The 17,944-nt window shown below is 43.4% G+C and overlaps 1 protein-coding gene across 1 annotated transcript in view; it reads left to right on the top strand.

Moving 5' to 3' along the window:
* CMTR1 (cap methyltransferase 1) overlaps positions 1-17,544 on the top strand; it is a 44,639-nt gene extending 27,095 nt beyond the window's left edge. The window contains exons 13-24 of the mRNA XM_036907129.2: positions 137-316; positions 7,809-7,865; positions 8,649-8,706; positions 9,202-9,270; positions 10,222-10,353; positions 11,268-11,390; positions 12,087-12,178; positions 12,983-13,051; positions 14,418-14,465; positions 15,306-15,418; positions 16,034-16,142; positions 16,895-17,544. Of these exons, the coding sequence (XP_036763024.1) occupies positions 137-316; positions 7,809-7,865; positions 8,649-8,706; positions 9,202-9,270; positions 10,222-10,353; positions 11,268-11,390; positions 12,087-12,178; positions 12,983-13,051; positions 14,418-14,465; positions 15,306-15,418; positions 16,034-16,142; positions 16,895-17,027 (1,183 nt within the window). The 3' untranslated portion in view covers positions 17,028-17,544. The remainder of the gene's footprint in view (positions 1-136; positions 317-7,808; positions 7,866-8,648; positions 8,707-9,201; positions 9,271-10,221; positions 10,354-11,267; positions 11,391-12,086; positions 12,179-12,982; positions 13,052-14,417; positions 14,466-15,305; positions 15,419-16,033; positions 16,143-16,894) is intronic.
* The last annotated feature ends 400 nt before the right edge of the window (positions 17,545-17,944 follow it).

Genomic DNA, 17,944 nt, shown 5'->3' with positions numbered 1-17,944 from the left:
CTTTTGCGGCACAGACTGTGCTGTTCTTTGTGCATAGACTTAAGGCTGTTTAGCTTCATGATTCACAAAGAGTCTGGGGAGGAGGAATGTAGGGGAGAAGCCCTTGCTCAGTGGAATGATAAAATATCTTCTGTAGGTACGTGGTGTGCAAGGGCCTGAAGGTGGGCATAGATGATGTGCGGGATTACCTCTTCTCAGTCAATATTAAACTCAACCAGCTGCGCGACACTGATTCTGATGTCAACCTTGTGGTTCCCTTGGAAGTGATTAAGGGAGACCATGAATTTACTGACTACATGATGCGGTCCAACGAGAGGTAAGCAAACCAGGTTGTTTTTTTTTTTTTTCCTGGAACCACTGGGGTATCAAGATCAGAGAATGAAGGACTGAATGAATGGTTCTGGGTATCAGTTTGTCAGCCCTAAAAAATTGGTAACCAGGATTGGTCCACTTGTTCCAGGGCTCCCTGGGACTTTGGCTATCTTGGGACTCTTTCCTGCTACCAGTGCCCTGTGCTAAGGTTGGGTGGTGGGAATCTGGCCAGCATAGCCCTGCCCGTGGGAGCCTGAGTATGATAGTGAAGCCTGACAGAGAATGGCCTTGTCTTGTATCCCTGGAGGCAGGAGTAATTTCCCTTTAGATGCTTCTGTTTATAAAAGGCGGTCATGGTTATTGCCTTGTAAAAAAGTCCCCTGTTTGGAGGCAAGAGATGGCTGGAAAGCAAGTGTACAACATGGTTTGGAAGTTTCTCGTACCAAAGCTTTTGCCCATTCATGAGTTCCCCAGATGGGTGATCTGAATGCTGGTTTGGTTTTTTGCCTTAATAAATTGTTTTTCCCCCCTCCCTGTTAGTGGTAATAATTTAAAGTTGTAAGAGTTGGCTCAGCTTTCAAAGTGTGCAAGCCTTAGAGAAAAGTTTTTTTGAGATAGATTGGAAAGTTGTATAGTAGTAATGAATCAGCAGAAGTGCTTTCCTAGGGGTCCAATACCTACTGGAAGGCTCATTTCTAAGGGTACAACCCCAAGCCTCCCAGAGAAGTTGGAAGGTACAGGTGGCTCTGGAGAATTATAAAAGGAGAAGAAATCTTTATCCGTCAACTCATGGTATCTTAACTGTCCACAGCATTGCCACATAAGCTCTCCCATCTTGATAGTAATGCTCTCTGCTACGAGTATGTATGGATGCACAGCAGAACTGGACTTCTCAATGCTCCCAAAAGCACAGAGTGTTTAACCAACCCTATACCCAGTTAGTTTGTTTTACTTTCTTTTTTATTAAAGTTTCTTTAATATACAATCTTATGTTTGTTTCAAATGTACATTACAGTGGTTCAACAGTTCTCGTGATCGACTTCTACTGTGATTGTGAATTATTATGCCTTATCCCCTTACCCCTCTTCCCCTGCACCTGTCCCAACCCCTCTGTCTTGGAAACCATTAGTCACTTCTCAATGTCTATGAGTCTACTGTTTTGTTTGTTCTTTTTGCTTTGTTTTTATATTTCACAAATAAGTGAAATCATATGGTATTTGTCTTTCTCTGCCTGGCTTATTTCACGGAGCATAGTACCTCCTAGATCCATCCATGATGTTGCAAATGGCAAGATTTCTTTTTTTTTAATGGCTGAATAATATTCCATTGTGTATATACACACGTCTTTATCCATTCTTCTACCGATAGACACTTAGGTTGCTTCTATATCTCGGCTATTGCAAATAGTGTGGTGATAAACATAGTGGTGCATATATCTTTTCAAATCAGAGATTAGTTTTCTTTACTTTTTAAAAAAAACAGGCATTATTCTGTAAGTGAAATGTAGGTCTTATATGTATTCTTCAATCAGTTTTGACAAATGCATATATCCATGTACATCATTATTAAGGTTAAAAATATTTTTTCCATAACTTCAGGAAATTTCTTTGTGCCCCTACCTAGTCAACCCTAAAGTAACCACTCTTCTGATGTTTATCATTGTAGGTTAGTCTTGCCTATTCTAAAACTTGTATAAATGGAATCATATGTATATACTTGTACTTGTTTGTCTGTGTTTTTTTTCTCCTCACTTTGAATTTTTTGGGATTCTTTCATGTTGTGTTAGTTTGTTCCTTTTTTATTGCTGAGTAGTATTCCACTGCAGGCATATGCCATAGTTTATTCTTCTGTTGATAGATACTTGTGATATTTCCAGCTTGAGTTTATTGTGAGTATAAAACTGCTTAAACATTCTTGTATATTGATTTTGGTGGAAAAATGTTTTCATTTCTCTTAGATAAATACAAGAGTGGAAATTCTAGGTCATAGGGTAGGTGTGTATTTAACTTTTTAATAATTCCATATGGTTTTCTAAAGTGCTTGTACTGGTTAATACTCTCCAGAGGGTTTTGTTTGCTGTACATCCTTGTCACCGTCTGGTATTGTTAGTCTTTTTCATTTAGCCATTCTAGTTGTAGGTCGTAGTATATCAATTGTGGTTTTAATTTGCATTTCAGTATGTTTTCAGTGCTTTCAGTGTATAAGCCTTTCACTACATTGATTTATTCTTAAGCATTTTATTATTTCCTTTTTTAAAAAAAGAATTGCTCATTGTTAGTGTATAGAAATGTGACTGATTTTTGTGTGTTGATTTTAGTATCCTGCTAGTTGACTAAATTTGATTATTATAACAGTTTTTTGTGGAATCTTGGTTGCATAAAAGATCATGTCATCTGGGAATTGAGGTAATTTTACTTCTTTCTTTTCGATTTGGATGCCTAGAAGTTTTAAATTTTGATGATGAAATCCAATTTATCAAAATTTTTTTGTTAGTGGTTCTCCTCTCTAAAAGAATCTCCACCTACACTTAAGTCATGAAAATATTCTCCTGTTTTCATTTAGAAGTTTTAGAGTTTTAGCTTATATGTTTACATCTATTTATTTTTGTGTATAATGTGATGTAAGGGTTCAAATTGTTTTTCCTTATAGATATCCAGTTGTTCTAGCACTTCTTGTTGAAAATACTTTCCTTTTCCCATTTAATTGCTTTGCCACGTTTGTTGAAAATTATTTGACTATATATGTGTGCTTTTATCTAGGGCACTCTGTTCTGTTCCCTTAATCTGTCTGACAGTTCTTTGCCATACTGTCTTGATAACTATACCTTGAAAAAGTTGTCTTGAGGTCAGGTAGTGTATATTCTCTAGCTTTGTCCTTCTTTTTCAAGATTGTTTTGGCTAATGTAGGTTTCCTGCGTTTCCATATAAGTTTTAGAATCTGTCAATTTCTATGAAAAGCCTGCTGGATTTTTGATGGAGATTACATTGAATTTATAGGTCAGTTTGGGGAGAATTGACATCTTAACGATATTGAATCTTCCTTTCCAGAAGCCAAAAAAATCTATTTGTTTAGGTTCTTCAGTGTCTCCCAGCAATGTTTTACAGCTTTCAGTATAGAAGTTTTACATATCTTTTGTTAAATTTATACCTAAGAATTTTACGGGCTGGGATGCTGTTGTAAAGGGTATTTTAAATTTCATTTTCAACTGTTCGATTGCTAGTATATGGAAATACAATTGAAATTTGTATATTTACTATGTATTGACTATGTGAGAATGCTTAATTTACTTATTTTAGTAATTTAGTAGGTTCCTTCAGCTTTTGTACATACATAGTCATGTCTTCTGTAAATATTTTACTCTCTTCTTTCTAATTTGTATGTCTTTAAATAGTACTTAAAAATTTCTTATTTCATTGTGGTAAAACACTCAACATGAGACTTAACCTCTTAAAAACTTTTTAGTGTACAATACAATATTGTTGACTATAGGTACATTGTTGTGTAGCAGATCTCTACAATTTACTAATCCTCCTTAGGTGAAATTTATGCTCATTTGATTAAGTAACTCCCCACGTTCCCCTCTTTCAGTACCTGGCAACTATTATTCCACATTTTGCTTCTATGAATTTGACTATTTCAGATACCTTGTATAATTGGAAACGTGCAGTATTTGTCTTTCTGTGACCGGCTTATTTCACTTAGCATGACGTCCTCAAGGTTTATGCGTGTTGTTGTGTATTGCAGAATTTTTACAGCCTTAGGTAATATTCCATTGTCCATATGTACCACATTTTCTTTATCCACTCTTCTGTCAATGAACATTTATGTTGTTTCTACATTTTGGCTATTGTGAATAGTGCTGCAGTGAACATGAGAGTGCTGATACCTTTTTGAGATACTGATTTCAGTTCTTTTGGATAAATACCCTGAAGTGGAACTACTAGATCATATAGTAGTTGTTTTTCTCTTGCCTTATTGCACTGACTAATTCCTCTAGTATGATGTTGAAGTGATGAGAACAGACATCTTTGCCTTCTTCTCGATTTTAAGTATAAAATGTTTTAACCGTTAAGTATAATGTTAGCTGTCAATGTTTTTGTAGGTGTCCTTTATCAGGTTAACAGAGGTTTCTTCTATTCCTAGTTACCTGAGAGTTTTTATCATGAATGGATGTTTAATTTGGTCCAATACTTTTTCTGTATCTATAGAAATTAATTTTTTTCTTCTTTTTTCCATTAATGCAGTGAATTACATAGTGATTTTCAGATAGTAAATGCATCTTACATTTTTGGATAAACTCCAGTTGGTCATGAGTATCACTCTTGCATGTTACTATATTGAATTCACAAATATTTCATTGAGGATTTTTGTGTCTGTGTTCATGACGGATATTCATATCGAAATCTGTGTTCTTCTGAAGTCCTTGTCTGGTTTAAATATATAGATATATAAATTTATCTTTATTAATCCCTGTATAATTAATGTGTAATATATATAGAAGAAAGGGTCAAAAAGCAGTGAAGCTAGGAAAAGAAGAGCAAATTAAGGCCAAAGTAAGGAGAATAAAGGAAATAATTTCCTTTCATTTAATTTTTTAACTTATAGCATTTAAATAAATTTATACAGAAATATATTTACATATATATTTAAATGCTATAAATTTTAAGGACTGCTTTAGTTGACTCTTCCACATTTTGATATGTTTCTCTTTCATTATTATACAGTTCCAAATATTTTAAAAATTTCCCTTAAGATTTGTTCTGTGATTCATGGATCATGCAGATATATGGTGTAGGATATTTTGGGATTTTCAGGATATTGATTAGATATCGTCCCTTTGTACTCAGAATATACTCCGTATGATTTTGGTCCTTTGAAATTATTGAAGCTTTTTTTTATGGCTCATGATCTATCTTGCTGAATATTCCAAGTGCTGTTGTTGAGTAAGGGTTCTATAAATGTTAATTTGGTCAAGTTGATTCGTAGTGTTTTTCAATCTTCTGTATTTTAACTGATACTTTGACTTCTTATTTTGTCAATTGCTTAAAGAGGGCTGTTAAATTCCTCAACTATGAATATTGATTTATCTCTTTAGTTTTGTTAGCTTTTACTTCATATATCTGGTATCTTTGTTATTAGTCATATGCATATTTAAGATTGCTTTTGTCTTTTTAAATGAATTGATCTTTTGTCATTATGAAATATCCTGCTTCATCTTTAGTAAAACTCTTTGTCTTGAAGTCTGCTCTGTCTGATGTTAATATAGCCACATCAGCTATCTTTTGCGTAATATTTACATGGTTTATCTTCTTATGTCCTTTTATTTTCAACCTGTCTTGGTCTTTGTAAAAACATATAGTTGGGTCTTAACCTTTTTATCTAGTATGACAGTCTCTGCCTTTTAATGGGGGTGTTTGGTACATTTACATGCCATGTAGTTATTGATACATTTAGATTTAAATCCTCTATCTTGGTTGTTTGGTTTCTATTTATCCTGTCTTGTTTCCCAGTTTCTTCCCTCCTTTTTGGGGAAGTATATTTTAGCATTCCTTTTTATCTCCTAGGGCTTTTTTTTTCTTTTTTTATGCCTTTTATGTTATATTTTAGTTATTACTCTAGAGATTACAATATGCATCTTTATCATGGTTTATCTTCAAAAAAGTATTCTGCTTCATGAACAATCTAAGAACTTTACCACAGTAAAGCATTTACAGTCCTTCTGCCTTTGTGTTATTTTATATAAGCCCCACTTTATATTACTTTCAAAAGTCTATATTTTAAAGAGATTAAAAAATACACACACTTATATATGTGCATTAATTTTTTAAAAAAGGTCTTTGATATTTACAGACATATTTACCTATTCTGATGTTCTTCTTTCCTTCCTGCAGAACCAGGTCTCTTTTTGGAATCATTTCCCCTCAGCCTTAAGAATTTCTTTTAGCCAATTTTTGTAGTGCAGGTCTGCTGGAGACTAATTCTTTCAGCTTTTATCTTTTGAAAGTATATTTATTTCCCTTTTATTTTTGAAGGATATTTTAATTGGATATAGAATTCAAGGTTGGCAGTGTTTTCCTTTCAGCCCTTTAAAAGATATTGTTTCATTGTTCTTTGCCTTCCTTATTTCTGATGAGAAGTCAGCCATTATTCTTGTCATTGTTTTCCAGTAGGTTATGTGTCCTTTTTCTTTGATTCCTTTTAAGATCTTCTCTACCTTTTGTTTTCAGCATGTTGACCATGATGTATTCATATATGGCTTTCTTTGTATTGATTCCGCTTGGGGTTCTTTGACCTTCGATCTGTGGACATTCAGTCATCAGTTTGGGAAAATTCTTGGCTATTTTCATGTCTGTATTGTTGTTTTTTCTTTCTCTGCTTCTTAGACTCCAGTTATATTTATGTTAAGCTGTTTGTTATTGTCCCACCGAACTCAGATGCCCCAGTTTTGTTTTGTTTTTTTTTACTTTTTTCTCTTTATGTTTCAGTTTGAGTGTCTGTTGACTTGTCTGCCCTCAGGTTCCTCTGCTATGTTCAGTCTACTGATAAACCCATCAAAAACATTATTTATCTCTAATACTATATTTTTCATTTCTAGAATTTTTATTTGCTTTTTAAAAATACTTTCTTTTTTTTCTTTTTATAGTAAGGTATCATTGATATACAGTCTTATGAAGGTTTCACATGAGCAACAATGTGGTTACTACAGTCACCCATATTATCAAGTCCCCCCAACACACCCCATTGCAGTCACTGTCCATCAGTGTAGTAAGATGCTATAGTGTCACTACTTGTCTTCTTTGTGCTATACTGCCTTCCTCATGACCCTCCTACATTGTGTGCTAATCACAATATCTTTTAATCCCCTTCTTAAAAATATGGTTTCTGGCTTTCTGCTGATATTCTCCCATCTTCATATGCACTCCACCTTCATATGCACTTTATACACCTTTTCCATTTGATTTTTTAACTTGTTTCTCACAGTTAGCTTAAAAGACCTGTCTGATAATTTCAACAATTGGACCATCTTTGGGTCTTGTTCAACTTGGTTGTTTTCCCTCTTGTCAGTGGATCACATTTGCTTGCTTTATCACATCGCATACATTTTTATTAAATGCCAGACATTGTTTGTAAAAGGACAGTGGAAACTAGAAAGGATGGCTATTAGTACAGGTGGGTTGAGTCAGTTTAGTCAGTAGTTGAACTGGATCTGGCCTTAGTTGTTTTATTTAGAATCAGTTCACCACTGCTTTGAGATATTTAAGGACTTGGGATACATCTGGAGGGTTCAACTCAGTTTTTCTGCTTTACCCTCAGCCTTCAGCAGACCCCATGTGGTCTGCTTTGGAGTGTGGTCAAGGGGGTTCTCTTTCAACTCTCCAACCCCTCTCCCAAATATAGATGGCCACTGCTCTGGTAAAACTTCTCTCCTGATGTCTTCGGGCTGTCTTTTTTTTTGGTAATCCTCCTGAAATTGAATCATTTTCTTTTTCTTCTAGCCACTGTAGTCTTCAGATCAAAGCTCTGGCCAAAATCCATGCCTTTGTTCAAGACACGTGAGTTCTGACCACTTCCCAGAATTCACCTATTTCAGGGGAAGATCTTTTCATTTTGCTCCTTCCACTGAGTTCCCATTTATTTCATTTTAACAGACATTTAAAACAGTCTAGTCTTTAATCTCATACTCTGTCGTGGTCTATGAAGGATGCCAGAGAAACATATGGCATGAACCTTGCCCTCAAAAGACTTTATTTTGTGTTTGGGCAGATAAGAGTAACCCAGCTCAGGGATACAGGAAAAGTTACTAACAGTGCATCAGAGTGTGTACAGGAGCATAGTGCAAGCAGAACATATAATGTTCAGGGGACATGGAGTAGAGTGATCAAGAGAGGAGAGGTAGTAGTACTGGTCAAGGAAAAACTCTGGGAGGGGGCAGGTATAAGCTAGTTTAGCTTTCTGGATCATAGTTATTTACATCCACCAAGATGGACTTAATGTGGCCTGTATGAGCAGAGGAGGAGCCAGAGCATGCTGATAGGTAATGGGAGAAGCATGTGTGGGGAACCATGGCATTCAGGGTGGTCAGGAGGGCGGGTACTGGTCCTCCCTTCCCTTTGTGGTGGGAAGAGATCATCCCATTTTGTATACATATGAACTCCCATGTTCAAGAGGGAGAGCCATGTGTTATAAGCATTCTGGGCTAATGGCAACATGGCCTGTGTGTATGCACACACATGTTCATCCATGTGGTCTTCCTCTGGGATTCTGAGGGCCACACAGGAAGAATACTCCTTGTACCTCTTGGAAGTTTTCATTATTTCCTGGCTTCGTTTTCCCAGGACCCTGAGTGAGCCTCGGCAGGCAGAGATCCGGAAAGAGTGCCTCCGACTTTGGGGGGTGAGTGTATCCCCAGCCTGTTGTTGCTCCTTGGCAGGGAAATTGTAGGAAAGAATGGGATTGACTCCAACACTGCCACCTTAGGCCCTTCCCGTGCATGAAAATATCTGCCTACCCTTACAGCATTCCAGAACTGGATTATCTCAGCATTGCTGGGAGTTACCTCCTTGGCCCTTTTTTTCACTGCCAGTTTGACCTTATAACTGGGTCAGAAGGTACAAGGGTGGAGGGTGAACAGGTCTCATTTTGCTGCTGGTGGCCCTCTGAAGCAACATTGACCACAGAGAGCCCAAGAGAAAGGAAAGGGCCTTTGGGGGGTGTTCTAACAAGTGCCTGAAAGGGAGCGGAGACTGAATTATTCACCTTCATCTCTTTCTATCCTCCTTTGTTAAGTGCCATTTCCTCTTCCCCAGTCTGAGCTTATTCCCTCGCTTACATACACTCACACACAGCCTTGGTCAAAAGCATGTTTGAAAATCAAAGCTCTTGTTTCAGATCCCAGACCAGGCTCGAGTTGCTCCTTCTTCTTCAGACCCAAAATCCAAGTTCTTTGAGCTAATCCAGGTAAGTCTGGTGTCTGATGAAAATGAAAAGTTAGAGAAACTTAATTTTAGGTGGGGGAGGTGTATCACCGAGAGCTCCAGGTGCCTAGCCTCCCGAGGGCTTGTGGAGGCACCACCTGGGCTTTGAGGAGCTGGGCCGAGGCCACCAGAGGCGGGAGTCTTTGGTGTAGGCTGTTGAGTTCTCTGAGAGCCTATCAGGCTTCTTGAGATTCTTGCTCTAGGTATGTGTTCTCAGCACTCCTGCTGCCCAAAAGGTGGTGCTATCACTCCCTGGCAAGTTCAGGGTCCCTTAAGATTTGCCTGCAGTGGAAACATGAAATGTGTGATGACGATTAAGGCAGAGTAGCTGAACTGAGGGCTAAGAGGGGCTGCCTTAACCCTAGGCTCCTTGTCCTGTTTCTGGTGAGCTAGTCTTTGGAAATCTGCCCTGTTTTTTCAACACCTGACTTCCAGCTTTTCCCTGGTTATCATTTAAATCTGGCCTAGATCATGGACCATTGTGCTACTGGTTTTGTGGGGTCAGGGGACTGGAGAATGAGATTCAAGGTGTCTCAGAGGAATAGCTTGTGTACATTCTTCTGAATGAGATGGAGAGATCACTTAACTGCTCTCAAACCAACTGCTGGCAAGTCCTTGCCTTCAATTTTATTGAAGGGGTGGCTTTTATATTCTGGTGACATTTCCTTATAGGTCTGGTAAATTGATATGTACTCAGGGACTTGGTGTTCTTTCCTTTGCCAGCCTCTCCCAATAGGTCCTAAAGGAACCCTCCAAGCAGATGGAATTAGATTCCATTTAGTGCGTGGTTAGGTAGAGCAGGAACTGCAGGAGACAGCAAGTGCTTCTGGTCCCTCACTTCTCCCAGCCTACCCCACTCCCCATAGAGGCACCCTTACTGAGTGCCTATCCATTCCCCCAACCCAGCCGTGTTTTCTCTGACCCGGGGCTGCAGGGCACTGAGATCGACATCTTCAGCTATAAGCCCACACTGCTCACTTCCAAAACCCTGGAGAAGATCCGCCCTGTGCTTGACTACCGCTGCATGGTGTCTGGCAGCGAGCAGAAGTTCCTCATTGGCCTGGGGGTAAGTCTGCAGCTGGCTTCTTATCCAGCTTGGGGCGGTAGAATCTTGCCCTCTGTCTATGGCAGGACAGCTAGCTGCCTGCCTCACTTGGTCTGTGTGCTCTTGGCACCGTGGAACTGGGGCTTTGACCCCAGGGAAGGTATTTCTCGAAACTTCACTTCCTTTCCTCCTCTGAATTAGCCAGGTGTCATTCATTCATCCATTCTTTCATTTTTTCACGTATTGCTTATTCATCTCTCTGCATTGCTAAAGGGAGCACTACCTTTTTTCTTGTGATGTCGAGCTTCTAGGGTGGTAGCAGGCTAATCTGGATTAAGCCCATACAGCCATTACTTTACAACACCACCAACACTCATGTTATCCCCTCTTAGAAACACACCATCTATCCTTAGGGCCATTAGAATCTAAAACGGGGTAAGGGAAAGCCTTAGCAGTTCTATATCTTACTTAATTGGGTAATGTCATTATTACTCTTTCTTTCCACTCTGATTTGTCTTTCTCTATAATTTTATCTTTTTTTCCTCACATTCTGTGCTCTCTCAGACTTAATCTGTTTCAATTTTTACTTTGTCTCCTCTGTTCTCTGGACCCTTCACCAAACCCATCTCAGACATTCCCCAAGCTGGATCTTTCTTGAGGGCCCCTAATCATGGACTTGGGCCTTTTTGAAAGTTCCGCTGGCCTGTTCCCTACCACCAGGACTGAGCCAGGTTTCCACTTCTCTTCTGCTGAGGCAGTGGAAGACAGCACTGTCATCACTGAAGTATAACTGACAAACTCTTCTGGATGTTTTCCTCTGACATTTCCTGACCCCATCAGCTTGTAGCTGCCAGCCAAAAGCCCTTTCAATAACTGAGCCTCTCACTTCTCAACCTCCATACCTGTCTGACTTGGTCCTTTCTCTTTGCCCATAGAAGTCCCAGATCTACACATGGGATGGCCGCCAGTCAGACCGCTGGGTCAAGCTGGACCTGAAGACAGAGCTGCCCCGGGACACTCTGCTCTCTGTGGAGATTGTCCATGAGCTGAAAGGGGAGGTCAGAGGTGGTTCAATCATGTGTTCTGGTCCTGCCAGCTAAGGGAGTGAGACACAGCTGAGCCTGGCCCTTTCCCCACTCAGTCAAATGGGTTACATTGGATGTGGTGCTTGACAGAGCCCAGGGCCAGTGGAAGGCTTTGTAATTATTCCTATTCTTGAGTGGTTGCTCTAAGCCACTGTATATTTAGGTAAGAAAGACCACAGTCAGTGTACAAGCAGGAGGAGACCTCAATCATCTCTGCGTCAAGGGCTCTTGTGGATCAGCTGGGTATTTTTTTGTTGTCAATTTAGTTTCTGACCAGGGATCCCTTGGGAAAGAAGTAACTTGTTATCTCCCATGAGTTTTGGGTATTAACAGCCATACCAGTGATTTTCAGAATAGTCAGTGGGAACAGCTGGTGAGGGTGGGAAGTCAGGCCCAGGCTGGAGTACCCTGGCTGGATCACCATGCTGGCAGCCTCACTGGGTTTGAGGTTCAAGGGGCTTATCACCCAAAGCCTCAGATGGTTGCCTTCCCAGAAGTCTGGGCCAGTCTGGTGCTGAGCATCAGCTGGGAGGCAGGCAAGAGAAGTATCCTGTGTTTAGAGCCCTATCCTTCCCCGTCTGTAGGTAGAATGGAGGCCAGCATGCCACAGTGGGCAGAGTGGGCTCAGTCTGGTCCCTGGCAGGGTGGACAGTGTACTTGTTCTTCCAGGGAAAGGCCCAGCGGAAGATTAGTGCCATCCACATCCTTGATGTCCTTGTGCTGAATGGCAGTGATGTGAGGGAGCAACATTTTAACCAAAGGTCTGACTTGGGCCCTGGGGAGGGAGGGTGAGTGGGACAGGGTAGCTGTGTGGCTGCAGCCTCTGAGGCTTGGCCCCTCACTTTTGCCCTCTATGTTTAAGGACATCCTTAAGAGTTTCCCTCTGCCATCCACTGACTAGTTCAAAGCAGGGTGAGAAATTGGTGTTGGCACTTCAGTTTGCTAGGGCTTAGGCCTTGATTGTTATAGGTAATAGCACACTTCATTTTTGCCACAGCTGTTCAGATCAGAGGTAGTGTTTGTGTTAAGGTTGAGCAAAAGCATGGCCTTATAGGGAGAGGGAAGATCTCTGAAGAGTGTGTCTTATGCTTGGGTGGTCCCATTTAAGTTAGTTCATCTGGATCCTACAACTCCCACAGAGGCACCTTTGTTTGTGGGTGGACGCCTAACCAGCTGTTAGAAAGGGACAAAAGAGAGGGACGTTTTACACACACACGATGTTGACGTCTCTCTTAAATCGGTCCATCTGAGTGAGTGTGTGGTGGTATCTGGTAGGCGGTGATGGAGCAGACGTCCACAGTAAAGATAACTGAGGTTCTAGCGTGTGACTGAGCACGGCTGAAAGGACACCTCAGGAGAACCAACCAAGATGTAGTGAAATGTGAGGTTGGAATCCAGAGGAGAGGGCATGTGCAAAGATGTCAGTGTACTTGTGGCTTCTTGGGGAGCATGGTTGCTGACTCTTGGAGCAGTTTTTCTGCAGATTCAGTAGTGTTTTCCTGCTGGTGCTGTGGAAGTGTGGGTGAGAGCACCCTTGCTTGCCTTTGACTCTGTTTGGATTGTAGAATTCAGCTTGCAGAGAAATTCGTGAAAGCTGTTTCCAAGCCCAGTCGGCCTGACATGAATCCCATCAGGTGAGCATATCGTCTTTCCCTCCCTAATCCCCCTTCCCCATTGCTTCTTTCTGGCCAATGTCTGCTTCCCTGTCCTGTGGGGGATGGGAGGACTTTTTGGAGAGGACCCAGGCAAGGTTGGTGTTGGAGGTAAGATTGCACTTGATGAGCAATTTGGGGGTGCTGGCTCCTTTGTCCCAGAGTGTTTCCCTATCCTGTCACAGTGGGCAGACCTCCACAGGGTTCATTCCTAGGGTTTAAGGTGTCCTTATTTAAGACGCATATGCTTCTGAGAGCTGCTAACACACCTCTGAGTTGCATATTCACGCTTGGGTATCATTAGCATATCACCTGGCCTTTTCAGTGTTTTCAGGTAAGAAAAGGGTGCTCTGGGAATGCCGGTGTTTTGAACATGAAAAAGAGAAAGATGGTTTGAGGGAGGGGGATTCTTGGTGCTTAGGAAGAAGGCCAAGGTTTGCTGCCATGTTAGGTAGTGTCAAAACTCCAGGTCTCTGAGGGAGGAGAGGATGATGATAGTCAGAGAGCAGATAGCTGGAGAACAGACTTTTCCAAGCTGGGCCAGAGTCTGAGGTTATTACCTTTGGGGCTTCATATGACCAAAGACTGAGGTGTCTATTTACATTTATCAAAATCATTTTTATTATTTGTAATATAACTTAACTTAGTTCAAATTAAATGCAGTAATGAGCCTACACTTTACAGATGTCTTCTGAAAGTCTAAAAGCAATTGCTTCCTGTGTTTTAAAATGTCTTATCTGCCAGGTCCCAAGGCACAGCTTCCAGGGACCCTGCCTCCACTGTTTGTGGTCTGGTTGTTGGGTCTCTGGAAACCTTACTCAGTAGCAGTTCCAAAAGCATGTTCGGGGGCCCCAGAAGTGGAGAGCTGGGAATCAAACAGGAGCCCTATACCCTGGGTAGGGGCCCCCACTCCCTATGGTAGTAGGCCTGTCAGGATTATTTTGAAGTAACTGCTATTGTGGGGGGTTGGGGCCTAAAATCCATGTAGGCAGAACTGGGCAAGAGCCTGGACCTTCGTGTTCTGAACCCTGGTTGCAGTGATGGTGACCTGGTAGGAATGCTGGCAGAATCTTTGTCTGCTGGACCTTTCTTTCTCCCTTCCATTTCCAAAACTGTATTGTGTTCTCCAGTTGCCCTGGGGTAGGCCCCAGGGGGTGCTTTGCAACTTTGAAACTTAGGACTCATCTGTGTAGGACAGCAGTGCAACAGGCTCATTCTTGGTGGGTTGGGTGGTACAGGGGCCCCATGCAGAGTGCGAGGATAGGCAGTCTCCAGCCTGCCAGCTGTTGTGTGGATAAGAATGTCTCCCCAGGAAGCCTTTTTCCTCTCTCCATCCCTCTATCCACAGGGTGAAAGAGGTATACAGGCTGGAGGAGATGGAGAAGATTTTTGTCAGGTGAGTGACTCAACCAGCGTAGCTCAGGATTGGAGGACTTGGGGTAGGAGGCGTGGAAGAGTGTCCAGCATTTTTGAAGAGGTGGGGCGGTGAGTTGGCTCTGCCAGGCCGCCTTTATCCCCACCTCCCTTGCCTTAGTGGGACTCCAGTATAGCAAAGAGGCCCCCAACTGAGAGCTGATTCAGTACCCTGTCAGGAGGGGAGCAGGGCGGGTGTGTGCCAGACAGAAATATGGTCTCATTGATGCTGTAATAGTTATGATTGTCCCTGTGAGGGGCAGAGCAGCAAGCTGCTTGAAACACTGTAAATCCCAGCTCCTGGTGCTGAGAGAGATTGAGCCTGGAGGGGTGGAGTGGGCATAACTGCATTCTCATACTCTTAGCAGTGTGCTGGGTGCTCAGTCTGTGGGTCTCATCCTGGGTATGCGCTCCTATGGCCAGGGAGCTGGGCTGGGTCGCAGTATGCTTGTGTTAACTCTTCGGTAGCCACAGTGATGTGGGTGGTGGGCTGAAGACCCAGTGGTGCCTGTGGTCTCACATCTTACTTGGATTGGTGTCACCCTGAAGCCCCCCAAACAGCAGCCACATAGTGGGGCATCTGTCACTGCCCTGCCTCCATTGCTTAGTTGGAGTTCAGAGGCTGAGTTCTAGACCAGCACTGCACTCACTCATTGTGTGGCCTGGAGCAACTTACATCTACCTCAGTTTCTTAGGTCTAGCTTTGTAAAAGGCTGTTGTTGGTGTGGTTTTGATATTAGCCAGACTAATGTTAGGGCTTTCTCTCTCTCCCACACTCAAACGCATTCATATGTCCTGTTTGTACCCCTGCTTGGGCAATCAGGTTAGAAATGAAGATCATCAAGGGCTCCAGTGGCACACCAAAGCTCAGCTACACAGGGCGGGATGACCGGCACTTTGTGCCCACTGGCCTCTACATCGTCAGGACAGTGAATGGTGGGTGATGAGTGAGTGTTCCCTGCTCCCTCACCCCCAGACAAGGTGACTGGCCCAGACCCTGCCTGGGCCAGATCGAAGGGCTCCCTATTTAGGTGGGTGGCAGCCAGGCTCGCATTTCTTTTCAGTACATGTTGCAGGGGACTGTGTTCCTTGAGCATCTTCTGTTCTTTGTGGGGTGCTGGGGGTTGGATTAGGGCTGGGGCAAGAGGAGCCCAACTCGTGTGTGCACACAGGGTCCTTATGTCGGGAAAAGGGACTTCTCAATAGGCAGCATATCTGGAAAGTTAAGCTTGGCATTTACATCCCCTGTGAAGTCCTTTTTCTTTGGTGCCCTCTGAATGAGTTCTTGCTCCCTCTGCCGGGGTCCCAGAGATATGTTGCAGACAGGCTGGCAGGACTGGGGTGTGGTTGTTAAGTGGTTATCCTCATCCTCCTGGAGCCCCTTTGGGCTGATAATGAAGGCTGCATCCTGACAGGCTGTTCTCTGCCTGCATTTTGGGAGAGGGGAGTGGAAGAACATGAGCGGAGGAAGGCATATCCCTATGTTGGCCTGACCTACCCCCATGGAATTCTGTGTTCTTTCTGGGCTTCTTTCCGTCTTCTTGCTGTCAGAACCATGGACCATGGGATTCAGCAAAAGCTTCAAAAGAAAGTTCTTCTACAATAAGAAAACCAAGATCTCTACCTTTGACCTCCCTGCAGACTCCATTGCTCCATTTCAGTAAGTAGCCCTTCTCTGGGCCTGTCCCTGCACAGCCCCAGGTACTCCTGCCAAGACACTGGCCAGCCCTCTTGGGGCACCCACACCTGCTGGGCTCTTCCTGGTAAGGGTGGGCATGGTGGCTCCCTTCAGGGTGTGGCTGGGTTTGGGTAGCAATTATGCTCAGCTAGAGCCATGCCAGGACTTGCTGGGAAAGTTGGCAGTCCTGGGTATGAAGGGCCCACCCAGGCAAGACATTTGCCCCATGGAGCAGCCACTGCTATATGACTTAGCGGTAGTGGTGGGCAGGTGAGAGCCCCAGCTCTGCCCCTCAGGACGCAGGGTCCCAGTTGTCCTTTTTCAAGAGCCTAGTGTCCATTTACCTGGTTGTTGATCGTAGGTTTTGACAGCAGCCTGCAGCCCTTATGTGCCTGTAATTAGCCACTGACACAAGTTTTGTCACCACACTTACACTGCTCTATCAGCAGCAGATAAACCAGGATTATCAGGAAGTGTAGGAACCCAGTTGGATACAATTGGCAGCAACAGCTTGGTTGTAAGAAAAGTGGTTCTGGAAGGTAGGCAGGAGTTGGGGCCTTTTGGGTACCTTTTGGTAACAGAGAGAAGACCCTCAATTGGAATCATAGATTCCCCACCTCTGACTTTTAAGAATACCCACCTGCTAAGGCATAGTTGCCAGGGGTGGGGTGGTGACCTCTTGGTCCTGCTTTACCTGGGTGCAGCCCTCTGACCTTCTTTCTCCTCCTCCCCAGCATCTGCTACTATGGCCGGCTCTTCTGGGAATGGGGGGATGGCATCCGTGTGCATGACTCCCAGAAGCCCCAGGATCCAGACAAGCTGTCCAAGGAGGATGTCCTCTCTTTCATCCAGACGCACAGCGCCTGAGGACCCCCACCCTGCCAAATGCCCCGTTGTGCCCTGAGTCAGGGCGCTTTGCATGGGGCCCACAGCGCTGGTTCCTCCCCGTCTTGGGAAGGGACTGGGAGCAGTCACTGCAGCCTGGCCTTGGGGGTGGGGCTCTTCTCCCCATCTTCCCCAGAACTCAGTCGGGGGCCATCAGAGGACACTCACACGTTCCTTCTGGGACATCTGGACCTCTCTCCCTGGAGACCTGCCTAGGAACTGTGTCCCCTGCCAGGACTCAGCCTGAAGGATGCTGCTCCTCCGGCATGTTGGAGGTCAGAGCCCGGGGCACAAGGGGCCAGTGGAGGACGTCAGCGGCAGGGGCGGTCCGCTCCCGTATCCTGTACTCACTTTTCTGAGTTCTGTGTACTGCCCTGAGGGTGGCATGCACCCTGCTTTGCCCACCTTTTTATTGGGCCAACCCTGAGTTGGTGGAAGCCCACTGTCGTGAGCTGGCCAGGAGCAGCTGCTGTACAAATCAAGGTTTTGTTTTTTTGAATTTGCTGTTTTTTTGCCAAGTTGAAGATTTTCTCGTCTCCTCTCACCTCCTGTCCTGGTCTTCCCTAGAGTTCTCAGCCCTGGACCTCTTGACAGTCCCGCAGGCCGGGAAGGGAGGCATGTTTGCCCCACCTCTTGTGACACCACATAAAGACACAGTTGCAGGTAGCTTAGTGTGGATGTAACTGCCTCCTGGGGTTGTAGAGCCTTCCTGTGCCCCATCCCCCTTTTTATTTTTTTTTTTATTTTGGTATCATTAATCTACAATTACATGAGGAACATTATGTTTACTAGACACCCCCCATCACCAAGTCCCCCCCACATACCCCATTACAGTCTCTGTCCATCAACATAGTAAGATGTAATAGAGTCACTACTTGTCTTCTCTGTGTTGCACAGCC

Source organism: Manis pentadactyla, chromosome 16 (assembly GCF_030020395.1).
Source record: "Manis pentadactyla isolate mManPen7 chromosome 16, mManPen7.hap1, whole genome shotgun sequence".
NCBI classification, from domain to species: Eukaryota; Metazoa; Chordata; class Mammalia; order Pholidota; family Manidae; genus Manis; species Manis pentadactyla.
Note: the sequence above shows the minus strand (reverse complement) of the source record. Positions and strands in the feature narration are given on the sequence as shown.